Raw genomic sequence first — 15,233 nt, 5'->3', positions numbered from 1 at the left:
TGCAGCATGAAGTGGATCTGTCCCGGAAGGAGTGCCCTTTTGTCATCAAGCCAAAGATCCAGAGGCCTAGTACAGCTGCTGAAACTGAAGACATGGATACAGATATGGACAGTCAGTTTCTGTTGATTTTACTTTTAGTTTGCAGTATTTGGATATCGCCATGCTTAAATATATGTTCGTAATCTAACACTGCACTAAACGGTTCTTACTGCAGTGTCTGAGGTTGCCATGGAGAGCAGCCCAGGACCCTCGACCTCCACAGGCTCCAAACCCGACCCTGACCTTCGTGCACAGAGCAGCACAGTGAGCGCACCCAGAGCAGGTGAGCCAACTCTTCACAGCAGCTCGCTTATATACCCCCTACACACACACACACGTGCAAGCACAACGTCGAACAGGTGGTTAAATAATCAGGTGACTCTACGTTATTCTGTTACAGGTGTGCAGTGTATCCCTCAGAGGGCAGCGCTGCTCAAGTCCATGTTGAACTTTTTGAAGAAAGCCATTCAAGACCCGGCCTTTTCAGATGGCATTCGCCATGGTGAGAGATTCACGATTTAATATCATGAGAAATTTATTGTGCAAGGAAAAGCCTTTCTGTTTTTGTAAATGAATAGTACAGATGTTTAAAAGTTGATTTTTCCTATTTTTCTGTAGCAGCTTACATTGCTCTTAGTGACAGTGCAATAATTGATATTAAATAGTTTAATCCTAATTTGCTAGAGATTGATTATTTCAGTGTATTCAAAACGAGGTATGACGGTTGCACTTGCCTTTTAAAAAAACAAACCAAAAAAAAAAAAAACATTCAATGTGCTGGCCTGACAATATTTCTGCTGATGTGAGAAGAGGGGAAAAAACTCTATAAGACACTTAGACTGTAACTATAAGAATTTCTCGGGTAACTAAATTGCCTAGCTTTCTCTCTGTATTAAGTTTATTATATAATTAATAATAAAGATCAGTTGAAAAGCAAGAGAACCTGAGCTCCTGAGTCTTGTTTTGACTTGACTGTGTTTATATGCAATTAAAACGAGACGACGTGCACTGCTGAGTGCCCCCCCCCCAAATTTTTTTTAATCTTTATTGAATGACATTTTATTTTTAAATCACAAGTGTTCTTACTTTACCCACAAGCAAGATTATTTCGTTGTTTTTTGATTGGAAGGACAGAAAAAGTGCTTGGTGCTGCATGTTTCTTAAAGGCTTACATGTAAAATGTGCTCTCTCGGTTAAAAAAAAATGCAAGTGAGAAAACATGTTTTCGTAAGTGATGTTGTGTTTGTGAATAAGATTAACTCATGATTGACGAGTGATTAATGTAACATCTTCTTCCTCCCCAGTGATGGATGGGTCCCTGCCTACCTCGCTGAAGCACATCATCAGTAATGCCGAGTATTATGGCCCTTCACTCTTCCTCTTGGGTGAGCATACAGAACAAGGGCACCTGTAGTTTTTTTTTTCATATTTTGCCGTTGTCTATTCTTAGATCAATAGCAGGGATTGAGGGCTTTGAACAGGGTCGACTATATGAAATGTCTGAGATGAATCTTAAAATGCTATGTTTAGTCTCTACTAATTACTCCATTTGAAGCTGAATCTCAAACAATGTGTAGCTGCTTATTCTTTTTCCACATAGTGAAAAGTTACAACCATTATAATATACTTCTCTGGATATATTGAGCTAAAAACAATCTTCTCATCTTTTTCCCAGCGACGGAGGTGGTGACTGTGTTCGTGTTCCAGGAGCCGTCTCTCCTCTCCTCCCTCCAGGACAACGGCCTCACAGATGTCATGCTACACGCATTGCTTATCAAAGATGTAAGTCTGGCGTATCGACTCCCCCCTCCCTCTCATACCCCTGCATTCTCCTCCCTTTCTTTCGTAGTTTCTTTTCTTCTTCTCTATTGTGTTCTGTTTAACCCACACGTTTCCTCCGTTCTGCATGTTTGAGTATAACAGCGTCTCTGTTTAGCAAGTCTTGGGCGGACGGACATCTTGTCTCACCCACCCACTCACTCGTAGCCTTTTGTTTGTTATTTTCACAGTTTCATTCACTCTTTTTTCCTTCGCCAGCTCTTTCCAATTAACTTTCCCCCAAAAAACCTCACACTCTCCAGCAGCTCGCACCACACCTGTTGGACGGTCTTGTTCCTGGCATCTTCCCACGATCCTCTCTCTCATGGTCCTCCCCTACTCTGCTTTTTTCCTCTCCGATTCTCTCTCTCACAGTTCCTGTCTCTGCAGGTCCCTGCCACCCGAGAGGTGCTGGGTTCCTTGCCCAATGTCTTCAGTGCTCTGTGCCTAAATGCCCGCGGCCTGCACTCGTTCGTCCAGTGCCAGCCCTTCGAGCGGCTGTTCAAGGTTTTACTGTCGCCCGACTACCTGCCGGCCATGCGCCGCCGCCGCAGCTCTGACCCACTGGGTGAGTGACGCAGTGAGACGATTTAGCTCAGTATTGAGCAGTCATGCAGTTGCAAATAAGAGCAAGCGTTTAATCAACTTTGACACATTTACGGTGATATTTGATATAGGGAGAAATTTACATTTACATTATTTTATAAACGTGGTTGTACCTGTAATAAAAATTAAACCAAACCAGTTTTGAATGAGTTAATAAGAAGTGATGTGGCCTAATTTAACACTTGGAGATTAGGTTAGGTCAGGAATCTTTCTGCCTGTGACTGCCACTGAAAAAAAAGAAAAAAAAAAAAGTTCTGCTAGTCATTCTTCCCAACAAACCATCAGTTACAAATACAGGTAGTCCCCAACTTACAAACATTAGAGTTACGAATTTCCACAGATACCAACAGACGGTTCAAATGGTAGTTCACGTGTATTGTACAAAAATAGGCACTGCAGTGCACCAGATACCAATATTTACAATTATATAGAATATTTTTGGTGTGTAAGTTAATGTAAAAAAACTTTTATAAAGTCTAGTATATTATATGTGTGCGTGTGGAGGTGCGGGAGAAATGAATTGGCCTCACTAGTTTCAGTGAATCAGTTCGAAAGCACAATGACAGAAAATGGCTTTCCTCATGGCGAATAATCCTAATTTTGGAAAAGACAGTCCAATATAGTGAAGAAAAAAAAAACTCAGACAAAATGGCATCCGGCATTCCCCTTGCAATGTAAAGTCGCAGAGATGACATTGTGAGATTAGTTTCCTTAGGGATTATGTTTTTATGTCATGTGATTGCAGCGTGGGGGGAAAGGGGACAGAGATTTAGTCAAGTAGATCGCTATGCTTTACATTGTATACTCATGTCAAAGGCGGATAAGACTCATTTTGTCGGACTTGAGAACAAATCTGTGCTCCGGGAACAGAACTCGTTCGTAAGTCGGGGACTACCTGTAAGTTAAACCAACTTTGCTGTGTTAATTAGCCTTCATATTTGTAGTTTTGTTTATTATAGGCCCTTGTATCTATCTCCTACTAGTAAATTTGTCACGTTTATACTCATCGTTGACTTTGACAAACCCGTGGTTGATGGAGTGTAAACATGATCATCTGAGGTAAAAGTCAGGTTCGAAGGGGATATTTGTGTGTGTGGTTTCTTCTAGGAGATACTGCCTCTAACTTGGGCAGTGCTGTGGATGAGCTCATGAGACATCAGCCCACATTGAAAACTGATGCCACAACGGCTATCATCAAGGTATCAACATTTTCTAATTTCTAAAAAAAAAAATTAAAAATCTTAGGAATATGTGAATATATTTAATGCTTCTCATCTACTCATCAGCTACTAGAGGAGATCTGTAACTTGGGCAGAGCTCCAGAGTACATCTGTCAGAAGCCCTCCATTCAGAAAGCAGACGGGACTGTGACGGTCCCTCCAGCTCGCTCAAACCACGCAGCAGAGGAAGCCTCCAGCGAAGACGAGGAGGAGGAAGAGGCTCTCCATACGTTCACCCAACAGCAGGGGGAAGCAGAAAGCAACAGACAGTTAGTGTTTTAACCTAATGACCGGTTTGATCGCAGTCGTATTCGGAGAGAAGCGTTGATTCATGGTTTGGACCTGCCATAGCCTAAAAGAATAAAATTGATTGTTTTTTTTGTTTGTTTTTGTTTTTTGCAGAGTTGTTGGCACTGAAGAGCGGATTCCCATCCCTCTTATGGATTACATTCTCAATGTGGTAAGTGCTGAGTCAGCTAATAGTGAACTGCCTGTTCAACATTGCTAAGGTTTTTTTTTTTTCCAGTGTGCATTGCATAATAAATCAGCACATTTACTTTAAAGCGTTGTAGACAGTCTTTTCATCAAAACATGTCTATAAAAGAGCATATCCACCAGCTTTCAGAGACTGATTGCATTTTCTGTTTTCAATTTCTTTTATTAAGATGAAGTTCGTGGAGTCCATTTTAAGTAACAACACAACAGATGACCACTGTCAGGAGTTTGTGAACCAGAAAGGCCTTCTACCCTTGGTGTCAATCCTGGGGCTTCCCAACCTTCCCATAGACTTTCCAACGTCTGCTGCGTGCCAGGCTGTAGCTGGCGTATGCAAATCCATTTTGGTGAGACGATCAATGCACATTTATTTACTGGAACATGTATTTGGAACGCCTGTATGCCGATTGTTAGCTCGAGACTGTGCTATAATAAATGGTTAACTCCTATTGGTTGAATGATTTTGATTGTATAGATTTGCCATTTAAGTTAAATGTCAAAACTATGTAATAAATGTCAGTCTATACTATGAAGCATAACAAGTCAAGTCAATGCATATTAATGGATCTTGTCATTTCGGGAAGGATATAGCAATATTTTTCTTTTATCATTTGCAAATATTACAGGGTTCTTGTAGCTGTAAAAAATATTTCATTTTCAGATTTTAAAGTCTATGGAAGATGTACGAATATTAGTTTTCACAATTATATACATGAGTTGTCTTTAGTTTTCCCCCTTATGCATAGGGAGGCTCTGATAGCTTAATGATGGAAAATTAAAATTCATTCCCATTTTTGTAGTGCAGTTACTGAATGCTAACTAAAAATGAGATCTGGAAGGTTTTTATAAAAAGAAAAATCACTCTGGCAAAAGTATAGAAAGGAGCTGATTTTTTTTTTGTTTGTTTGTTTTTTCCATGAACAAAGAGCAAGACCCCGGTATTTAATTTTTACTATTCTACGCAGATTATCTTTAATGGTTTCAAATCATGTATTCTGAGTAAATAAAAAAATCATGACTGTCCAAAATGTCTCTCTTAAGTATGTCTCTCTTTTTATGACTGTAAGTTTCTGTAACTGACTCTCTTTCTTGGCTCAGACCTTATCCCACGAGCCAAAGGTTTTACAGGAGGGGCTCTGCCAGTTGGACAGCATCCTGTCAGCTTTGGAGCCGCTGCATCGGCCCATCGAGGAGCCGGGCGGTTCGGTTCTACTGAGAGAACTGGCCAATGCTGGCCATGTCACTGATGCCACACTGTCTGCTCGGGCTACACCTCTGCTGCATGCACTCACTGCTGCACACGCATACATCCTGATGTTCGTCCACACATGCAGGGTTGGACAGGTGAAGCCTGCTGAATAAAAATGACAGTCATTGTTTGACAGGGAGAATTTATTATTAGAAGTGTCTCCTGTAACTCACTCTCTCTCTCTCTCTCTCTCTCTCTCTCTCTCTCTCTCTCTCAGAGTGAGATCCGGGCAATCTCCGTGAACCAGTGGGGCTCTCAGCTAGGGCTGAGTGTACTCAATAAATTGAGTCAGCTCTACTGCTCACTGGTATGGGAGAGCACCGTGCTGTTGTCCCTCTGCACACCGAACAGGTCAGTACTGCCTGCACTCAACCCTCGGTTAATTCTGAGCAAGTCCTCCTGTGGATGAACTTGTACTTGATTGTAGTGGTTCCTTGCCATTGACTGAAAGCTAAAACCAGTAGACTGTTGAAATGCAAGAAACTCTCAGGACACTCAAATGACAAATTGGCTTTTTAAACACTGACGCAGTATAAAAGTCAGGTTATTTTCTTTCTGCTTTATGAAAGTGTGATGCCTGATTTTCACTTCTCATACTGGAAGAAAAATGTATTTTAAAAAATTTACAGTAATATTAACGGTGAACAGTTACAGTGAAACCTTGGATATATAGTGACTACTACTGATATAGTGAAACCTAACTTGGTCTGCGAGTGTGAGAACTTGATAAACGAGTGAGGTCTTGATATACGAAAACTGTAGAACGTATGCACTTTGTCTGCCGAGCATCTTGTCATCACAACTGAGCCACTGCTTCTTCTCCCTCTCTTGTACTGTGGGATTGTGGGTAATCGTCTCCCATGCTCGGTCTCAGTGCATCATTTGTATAGCCAAAATCCCTGTGCTCATGTCCTGTTTATTATAACATTGTGACCACGCATTTTAAAAAATTATTTTGTGTCTTAAGTGTAGTGATTGTTTCTGATTGTTGATCTGTTTAACAACAATGCAACGTCACATTTTCGTAAAATCCTCAAAAGGAGGCAAAAGGTGTTATTAGAGAGGTTCCTTGTTAAAGTCACACAAAAGATGATTATTTAAGCAAGCCGACAGACTCCGTCAGAGAGAAGTGATTCTTTTAGTGTGAGTGAAGGTCGTCCTACACGATAACCCGCCTCCTCCTCTCCATTTTGGTCTCACTTGCACCACTTAGGATTCTTTTAAAAGGTAAAGTGCAGGTTAATTTGTTTTACTAATTCTTTTTATATGAATATTTTTGGGTTGTGGAATGAATCATCAGCATTTCTATTATTTTTTTTGGGGGGGGGGGGGGATTTTGCTTTGATATATGAGCACTTTGTTTTACAAGCCCTGGACAAGTTTCCAGAAAGAATTATGCTCGCAATCCAAGGTTTAACTGTGTATTAAAGTATGTTTTGACCGAATCAAAGGATTCTAAGCCATGACTAAATTCCTTGATCATCTGGTCACTGCTTAAAATGCTTGTGAAGCGTTATTCGTGTGAGGAGTTTGGTTTCAACCAATAGCTTAAAAATTGCCACTGATTTTAGGATTAGAGATCCTATTTTTAGGATTAGAAATCAGGCCCCTGTTTAGGGTCCTTAAGGAACAATTTTGTTGATGAACTGTGGCCTTTCTTCCAGAGCATAGATGACATTTGATTTTGTTTTTTTGTCTTTTCATCAGTCTCCCTCCTGGCTGTGAATTCGGCCAGGCTGACATGCAGAAACTGGTGCCCAAAGAAGAAAAACCCTCCAGCAGCGTGGCGACTAGTGGAGGCCGGAGAACCGGTAAAAAAACACTGCCCCATGGTGATTCTGCATAAATCCTTCCCTATAAACCTCTGCTTATCTGTCTTTTTTTTTCTCCACCTTGAATTCTAGTACTTCCCTTTTTGCATGCTTTTCATTCCTGTTATTTTTTTTCCCCATGACAATTGTGAGTCTCCAGATTTTTTCATGCTTAACTAAAATTCTCTGGGTTTCCCCTCTAGCTGACTCGGAGGCTCTGTCTGTTGGGGTGGATCCCTCTGCACAGGGGCTACTAGAGGGCATGGGTCTGGATGGAGACTCCCTCGCTCCGATGGAGACTGATGAGCCCACAGCTGCCGACCCCAAAGCAAAGTCCAAACTCACTCCAGCTATGGCAACACGAATCAAGCAGATCAAACCTCTGCTCTCTGGTCAGTGCTGACTTTTGCTAGTTTTCTTCATTAAGAAGAAATAAATGCACTAAAGCAGACTAAATTACATGTGACTTCTAAATTAATTGTCTCTTAATTTTGAGCTCAGCACCCTTAATAGTTCTGTCTTTTGAATACTAGTTTAATTTCATGATCATTAATGTATTTAAAGGCATAATAGGCAGATATTTTGTAAAAAAGAGTCCTTACTGAAGGATTTGTTTATTTGTCCCAATTATAAAAAGTTTCTAAGCTAAAACTAAGCTAGTTCTGTATTTTTTTTTGGGTCTATTCTTAGTTCTAAGCTACTTGTGTCTTTTATATACTAGCATAATTTAATGATCATTAATACATTTAAAGACATAATAGACATAATATTCTGTAAAAATGAGTTTGAATCTTTAGTGTCTTTAGAGTTCCTTCTAGAATGATTTATTTTTCCCAATTATAAGTTTCTATGCTAAAACTTACCTTTTTTTTCTGCAGCATCATCTCGTTTAGGAAGGGCTCTCGCTGAACTGTTTGGTTTGCTGGTAAAACTTTGTGTGGGCTCACCTGTCCGTCAGCGCCGCTCCCACCACACGACAAACACAGGCACAGCCCCAACGCCAGCTGCTCGTTCAACTGCTTCCTCACTTACCAAACTCCTCACCAAGGGCCTGAGCTGGCAGCCCCCTCCATATACGCCCACTCCTCGCTTCAGGTACAGTGTGAATAGCCTGGCATCTGGACCTCATCAGGCTCCTTTGTGTTTTTGCATTCATATGTCTGACATGTTTGGTGTGTTTCAGGCTGACGTTTTTCATCTGCTCCGTTGGCTTCACTTCACCCATGCTATTTGACGAGAGGAAGTACCCCTACCACCTGATGTTGCAGAAGTTCTTCTGCTCTGGAGGCCATGATGCTCTGTTTGAGTGAGTGCTGTAATTATATAGCTGTTCTTAACCTTGACATGACCACTCTGGTGTCTTCATTCTCTAACTTGGTTGCTTGGTTGCTTAGGACATTTAACTGGGCGTTGTCCATGGGAGGTAAGGTGCCCGTGTCTGAGGGCTTGGAACATACTGAGCTGCCTGATGGGACCGGGGAGTTTTTAGATGCTTGGCTAATGCTAGTGGAGAAGATGGTGAACCCTAGCACGGTGCTGGACTCTCCGCACTCTCTGCCTGCCAAAGTGCCTGGAACAACAACAACCACGCCACAGTTCAGCGCCCTGCGTTTCCTCATCGTCACACAAAAAGTGAGAATACTTTTTTTTTTTTTTTTTTTTTTTTCGGTACAAAGTTGTAATGAAATTTTTAGCTGATGTTGACAAAAAGTGACATAAATGCATAAATGCGCCACATTTATGAGCAGTCAATAAATCTAGGCAGGATTTGTGGATCAGTTTTATTACTAATATTGTTTAGAACTACAGGTATTGTACTGTACCATAACTGGTTCTCTGTATAGATGATGAATAATGAAATGTTGGACTTTTTCACTCAAAGACAAAAGCTTGACCGAATGTGCCTGCTTTGCTGCAATGGTTGTTTTCTGACCTGCTGCTAATTTTGATTCTCCACCCCCAGGCTGCTTTTAACTGCATCCGTAGTTTGTGGAACCGCAAGCCACTAAAGGTGTACGGCGGGCGCATGGCCGAGTCAATGCTGGCCATTCTTTGCCACATTCTACGCGGCGAGCCAGTCATTCAAGAGCGCTTATCTAAGGAAAGAGAGGGCACGTCTCGCGCTGATGAGGACGGAAGCTCTGCGGCTGCAGGAGCAAGTACAGGGACGGGAACTGGAGCTGTAGGAGAAGGTGCTTCTGGGTCTGGTAGTAGTAGTAGTGGTGGTGGCGGTAGTAGTAGTGCTGGTGCTGGCACGGCCGCAGGCACTGCAGATGACGGGAGCAGCTCCACGACGCGCAGAGAACCACAGGTCAACCAGGCTCAACTCACACAGGTAATATATAGGTCTTTTTCCTTTCTTTTTAGGCTTTTTTAAATAGTTAAAGAAGCCAGCGTTAATATAAATGCAAAAATGCTTTGGAAAATATTAATTTGTAACACAAAGATGATGTAAAGCTGATTTTAACAGTAGCCATACATGTTTTATATTGTACATCTTTGAAGTTTCACACAGATTGAGATGATTTATTTTTGTTTTTATTTTTAAATGAAATATTTAACCTAAAACTATGTTAAAATAATCAAAATGTATTACATTTTTTATTTTAAATAAAAGTTAAAATTATTATTTTTTTTGTTTTGTTCAGCTGATAGACATGGGCTTCTCCAGAGAGCATGCCATGGAGGCTTTGCTCAACACCACCACCATGGAGCAGGCCACCGAATACCTCCTCACTCATCCACCACCCTTGCTCAGTGCTGCCATTCGGGTAAGGCGCCCTGTAAAATTAAAAATTTGGTTTATTGCTTTACAACACACGAGGCATAGACACATAGACATAAGGCTTACAAATAGTGACTTTGGCTTGTGTCACTAAAGGAATTCACCATGTCTGAAGAGGACCAGATGATGAGGGCCATTGCCATGTCTCTGGGTCAAGAAGTCAGCATGGAGCAGCGCTCAGACTCTCCTGAGGTGGGCAGAATGACACAGGCATACAAGAAAAGCCGTCCTCCAAAAGCTGTACGACTTGTACCGTGTAAAACATACAGCTTTTGGGGAGTGTTTAGTGTTTGTGAACATCAAGGATTTTTTTTCTAGATGAATGAAAAGTGTACCATAACTATTTTTAAATATATTTTTTTCTATACTGTAATAATTTACAAAATTAATTGAGGCAGATAGTTGGACTGTTTTTGTTTTTCCATTGCTCGTAGCACTTAAAGCTCAGAGCACTTTAGTCATTATTTGTTTCGTGTTTATTTATTTTTTTTTTTATTTATGTATTTTTTTTTTATGAACATACATAGGGCTCAGGATTGCCCAATATAGAGTGACGCACATCTTTTTGTGATGAACTGAATTTGAATGTTAACCGATTACCCTAAAACATGACTCAGCAAAAATTAGAAAATGGGTCACATGGGCAAAGAAATGGCACAGGTACACATGATTATTGTTGTTTTCTGTGGTTTCTATGAGCAAAAAAAAAAATCATAATATCCTTGTTTTAAGAGTTCTACAATTTTGTAACCTGTACCTGTACAATTTAACCTGTAACCCTGAGATAACTCAGAAGCAAAATTTAAAAGGCTGGTTTTGACACGAGTGTGTATGGAACTGAATAATAATTCTTACACTGAATTCTAAACTTGAAGGAATAGAACTGTAGTAGTATACTGTATACCGGTTTAGGAAATACCGCAAGGGGGCCCCTTTTAAACCCTTCTAATATGGGCCTTTTCAAGTCTGCTAGTTAGCGGAGGAACTCATGTAGACTTGTTTTAATTGACATTTTAAGAAAATGTACCTGAGGATGTTGTTGTAAAAAAACCACACATGAGCAGGCCTTTCATGTATATAGTCCAGCTCTTTTAAGAAACCGTGTCGTAATACTGTCCATGAACGTATTCTCAGGAGGCAGCCCGCAGGCGTGAGGAGGAGGAGAGGAGAGCACGTGAACAAGCAGAGGAAGAGGAAGCTCGCTGTTTGGAGCGTTTTCTGGAGGCTGAGCCCCTCGACAGCGCCGAGCTCCATGCCTTCACGGACACAATGCTGCCAGGCTGCTTTCACCTGCTGGATGAGCTGCCAGACACCGTCTACCGCCTCTGCGACCTGCTTATGACCGCCATTAAAAGGAACGGCCCAGAATACAGAGACCTCATCCTGCGCCAGGTGGTCAACCAGGTCAGTCTCACACAGCTGGAACGCAAAGTAACGCATTGGAATATTCCATGAGTAACATTTTACAGTGAGCTATTAATGCCTAATGCTTTATATATTAAAATTAAATCTTCTAAAGCAGAGATGCTGAGTATTTGATTATTAAGGACCTGATTATGCAGGGCATCCATGGATCCTGGAAAACACCCAGGCGGTATCAATAAAATGTGGGAAGTGTAAAAACTAGCCTATAAAACAACTAAGGTGGCAGATTTCCAGTTTCTTTTTACTTTTTTTTTTTCAGCTTGCCTCAGACGCGTAGATGAATTCTGCCGAGATCTCTTTAGCAGGCAAAGCAGACATGACTAAGATTTAACATGCATCACATTTTACAGATTTACGATTTTGACCTTTATTGGTCATTTCATCTGTGCCGTTTCAGCAGTTTATCATAGAACACATTGTTAGTTTGATTTAAGGCTTGAGAGCAATGGCAAAGCTGCAGGTCTCTCTATCTTCAGAAAAACTGCAATGACACTGCAGCTTGGCACCTGAATACAGCCTCACAGTTTCATGAGTTAGCACTTGCCTTCATTATTCCGTGTCTGTGCGGTAGGTGTGGGAGGCTGCCGATGTGCTGATAAAAGCCGCCGTGCCACTCACCACCAGTGACACGAAAACAGTGTCTGAGTGGACCAAACAAATGGCAACGCTGCCCCAGGCCTCCAACCTGGCTACACGTATTCTCCTCCTCACTTTGCTCTTCGAGGTAAATGCTAATTTTATTTGCAGATATTTTTATTAATTTATTTTTTTAAAGACATGTATACTGATTATGTGGATGTAAGAGTACTGAAGTGATGTTGTGTTGAAGGAGCTAAAGCTGTCCTGTGCGCGGATTGTGGAGAGTAGCGGGGTTCTGTCGGTGCTGATTAAGTTGCTGGAGGTCGTTCAGCCTTGCTTGCAGGCAGCCAAGGAGCAGAAAGACATTCAGACACCCAAGTAAGTTCTACCCATCATGTAAATGGAAGTAATCTTGACATACAGCTATTCCCTGACTTAAGAACATTTGAGTTACGAATTTCTGGAGAAAGTAATAGACTGCAGTTCTACTTCCGGTTCAATCACGAGAGTAGTTCAAGTGTGTTGTACAAAAAATAGACACTGTAGTGCACCACATACCGATATTTACAATTATATACAATATTTTCAGTGTGTAGGTGAATGTATACATTGTCCAAAGTCTGGTATATTGTATGTGTGTGGGTGCGGGAGAAATGAGTTGGCCTCACCAGTTTCAATGAATCAGTCCTGGAGCATGACTATAGAAAATAGCTGTCCTGTAAAGGTGTCCCGATGGTGAATAATCCTAATTTCTGAAAAACCTCAACAACAAAAAAAGAGTTTGCAGTCCAATACAGTGGAAAATAGCTCTGAGACAAAATGGCGTCCACGATTTAGAGACACAGAGACAACCCTGTTAGATCTTACTGAGAGATTCACCTCCTTAGGCACGGTGACAGATTAAGTCAAGTGGATTTGGTATGCTTTACATTTAATATTTGTGTCAGAGGCGTACAAGACTCACGTTGTAAGAAATCGGACTTACAATATTGCTCCCAGGAATGGAACTCATTTGTAAGTCGGGGACTTCCTGTACGTATGTATTCCTTGTTGTCAGCACAGAGCCTTAGTGGAGATTTATAAAACTTTAGCACACACAATGAATTTTTATTTTTTTAATTATATGTCTGCACTTTTTGTCCAAGTCTCACCTACTTACTTTTTACCATTTTTACTTTTTTATTTTATTTTTTATTTTTTTGTTAGATGGATCACTCCAGTGCTCTTGCTCATTGATTTCTATGAGAAAATGGCTGTTTCCTCCAAGCGGAGAGCTCAAATGAATAAGGTATGTGCAGTTAAAATGTAGAGTTTCAATCTGTATCAAGGTACACGTTTTTTTTTATTATTTTTTTTATTGTGGCATTGGGATGCGTTACCCTAAACAACTGATAAAAAAAAATGTTTTAGTACCTTCAACCGAATGGAAATAATTGGCGGTGGTTTGATGATCGATCGGGCCGCTGGTGTAGCTACAGTGCCAGTAACAACAGCACCATAGACTCAGCGTGGAGAGCAGGCGAGACCAGCGTCCGTTTTACTGCCGGCCGTAGGAGATACACTGTACAGTTCAACACCATGGTTCAGGTGACTAAAGCTGTTGTGTTATGCTTATAATATCGATTGTTTTTGTTGTATTTGTAAAACAAACACACCATTTGATAGGCATTGTGAGGAGGTGCTTTACTTTGAGCTTTATTAAAAGATACATATATTTACATGCTGACATTTTTAACAAATCTTTATATTTCACTAGATCAAAAATAACATTCTGAAAAATAATAATATATTTTTAAAAAAGGACATGATTGAAGTGCACTATGGGAACCTGAAACAGACTTCATAGCACGTTTCTCTTAGAGCCATTTTAAAAAAAGTTAAATCCATTTTATGCAGGTGAATGAGGAGACTGGGAACAGGCGGCCTGTCATGCTAACAGTGCAGAGAGTGCCTCGAATGCCCAAACCCAGCAAATCTGGCAATGCAGCTGAGACTGAGCGAGAGGAAGAACAGAGAAGCAAGAGTGAGGAGACCCAAGCTGACGCAGGTGAGAACCACACCACTACCTACTCAGCAGTATAAAATTAGGATAAATTTTCATTATATATTTGTATGTGTTACTTGTGCTAATTCTTCTTGAAATCTTCTAAAATCTTTTCGATGGTACAGACCCAGCATCCTTAGCGGTCGAGATGGCTCCCCCTAAAGAGGAAACTGAGCAAAAGGAGTCCTCCTCGGCCGCTTCCACCGCTCCCGCTGCTTCCCAAGACGCCATGTCTGGATCCAGTGGCATTGTGGTACAGGGCCTGACTGAAGAGATGACCACGCTCCTGATCCGTGCCTGCGTCAGCATGATCAGCGTGCCCGTGGACCCTGACACCCTGCATGCCACGCTTCGCCTATGCCTGCGCCTTACACGTGTCCATCACTATGCCATGATGTTCGCCGAGCTCAAGAGTACTCACATGATCTTGGGCCTGACCCAAAGCTCCGGTTTCAATGGCTTCACACCACTTGTCACTCTGCTCTTCCGCCACATTATCGAGGACCCGGCTACACTGCGTCACACCATGGAAAAGGTACCACGCTCGTTTAAGTTCTTTAAAATTCTTGTTAGGTTTTAAATGCATTCAAGTGGCAACATATGCTGTAGCAAAATACACACACACGTGTGTGTGTGTGTGTGTGTGTGTGTGTGTGTGTGTGTGTGTATATATATTTTTTATTTTATTTTTTTAGAAATTAAGGTGAAAATAGTTGAAATATTCCTGTTTACTTGGCTGATATGCTGTACCTCGTGTAGTAAGCCAGTTGTACACAGTACAGGTACTCCCCGAGTTACGAATTTTTGCAGGTACAAACGAACCACGATCCTGCTCCTGGTTTATGGAATCATGGAGTAGCTCTGTGGCAAGTAGCTTGCGTGTATTGTTTAAAAATTGACACTGCAGTGCATCAGTGGTATCAGTGCATGCAGTGGTATCAGTGTACCAGTATATACAATTATATACAATATTTTCAGTGTGTAAGTGAATGTATTAAATGTCCAAAGTTCGGCATATTTTGTGTGCGCTTGTGGCGATTTATTGAATCAGTCCGGTAGCACGATGATGGAAAATGGCTGTCCTGTATAGCTGTCATCATGGTGAATAATTCTAATTTTGGAAAATCAACAAATCAGAGTTTACAGTCTACAACTAAAAATG

The 15,233-nt window shown here is 41.1% G+C and overlaps 2 protein-coding genes across 11 annotated transcripts in view; both read left to right on the top strand.

Moving 5' to 3' along the window:
* Positions 1-13,381, top strand: part of birc5b (baculoviral IAP repeat containing 5b) — a 152,257-nt gene extending 138,876 nt beyond the window's left edge. Inside the window, exon 5 of the mRNA XM_053482317.1 lies at positions 13,372-13,381. The gene's annotated coding sequence lies outside the window, so the exon portion shown is untranslated. The remainder of the gene's footprint in view (positions 1-13,371) is intronic.
* huwe1 (HECT, UBA and WWE domain containing E3 ubiquitin protein ligase 1) overlaps positions 1-15,233 on the top strand; it is a 57,989-nt gene that overhangs the window by 18,664 nt on the left and 24,092 nt on the right. For 7 of the 10 annotated variants that reach the window (XM_053482301.1, XM_053482306.1, XM_053482304.1 and 4 more), the window contains exons 15-41: positions 6-111; positions 215-322; positions 440-541; positions 1,344-1,424; positions 1,715-1,821; positions 2,233-2,425; positions 3,571-3,662; positions 3,750-3,952; positions 4,086-4,143; positions 4,349-4,525; positions 5,277-5,522; positions 5,645-5,778; positions 7,135-7,259; positions 7,442-7,630; positions 8,117-8,333; positions 8,422-8,544; positions 8,633-8,870; positions 9,202-9,573; positions 9,887-10,009; positions 10,120-10,215; positions 11,158-11,427; positions 12,020-12,172; positions 12,278-12,405; positions 13,234-13,315; positions 13,438-13,614; positions 13,924-14,074; positions 14,197-14,606. In XM_053482301.1, the coding sequence (XP_053338276.1) occupies positions 6-111; positions 215-322; positions 440-541; positions 1,344-1,424; positions 1,715-1,821; positions 2,233-2,425; positions 3,571-3,662; positions 3,750-3,952; positions 4,086-4,143; positions 4,349-4,525; positions 5,277-5,522; positions 5,645-5,778; positions 7,135-7,259; positions 7,442-7,630; positions 8,117-8,333; positions 8,422-8,544; positions 8,633-8,870; positions 9,202-9,573; positions 9,887-10,009; positions 10,120-10,215; positions 11,158-11,427; positions 12,020-12,172; positions 12,278-12,405; positions 13,234-13,315; positions 13,438-13,614; positions 13,924-14,074; positions 14,197-14,606 (4,461 nt within the window). The remainder of the gene's footprint in view (positions 1-5; positions 112-214; positions 323-439; positions 542-1,343; positions 1,425-1,714; positions 1,822-2,232; positions 2,426-3,570; positions 3,663-3,749; positions 3,953-4,085; positions 4,144-4,348; positions 4,526-5,276; positions 5,523-5,644; positions 5,779-7,134; positions 7,260-7,441; positions 7,631-8,116; positions 8,334-8,421; positions 8,545-8,632; positions 8,871-9,201; positions 9,574-9,886; positions 10,010-10,119; positions 10,216-11,157; positions 11,428-12,019; positions 12,173-12,277; positions 12,406-13,233; positions 13,316-13,437; positions 13,615-13,923; positions 14,075-14,196; positions 14,607-15,233) is intronic. The other 3 variants (XM_053482310.1, XM_053482307.1, XM_053482308.1) reach the window with 3 other exon arrangements.

Source organism: Clarias gariepinus, chromosome 22 (assembly GCF_024256425.1).
Source record: "Clarias gariepinus isolate MV-2021 ecotype Netherlands chromosome 22, CGAR_prim_01v2, whole genome shotgun sequence".
NCBI classification, from domain to species: Eukaryota; Metazoa; Chordata; class Actinopteri; order Siluriformes; family Clariidae; genus Clarias; species Clarias gariepinus.
Note: the sequence above shows the minus strand (reverse complement) of the source record. Positions and strands in the feature narration are given on the sequence as shown.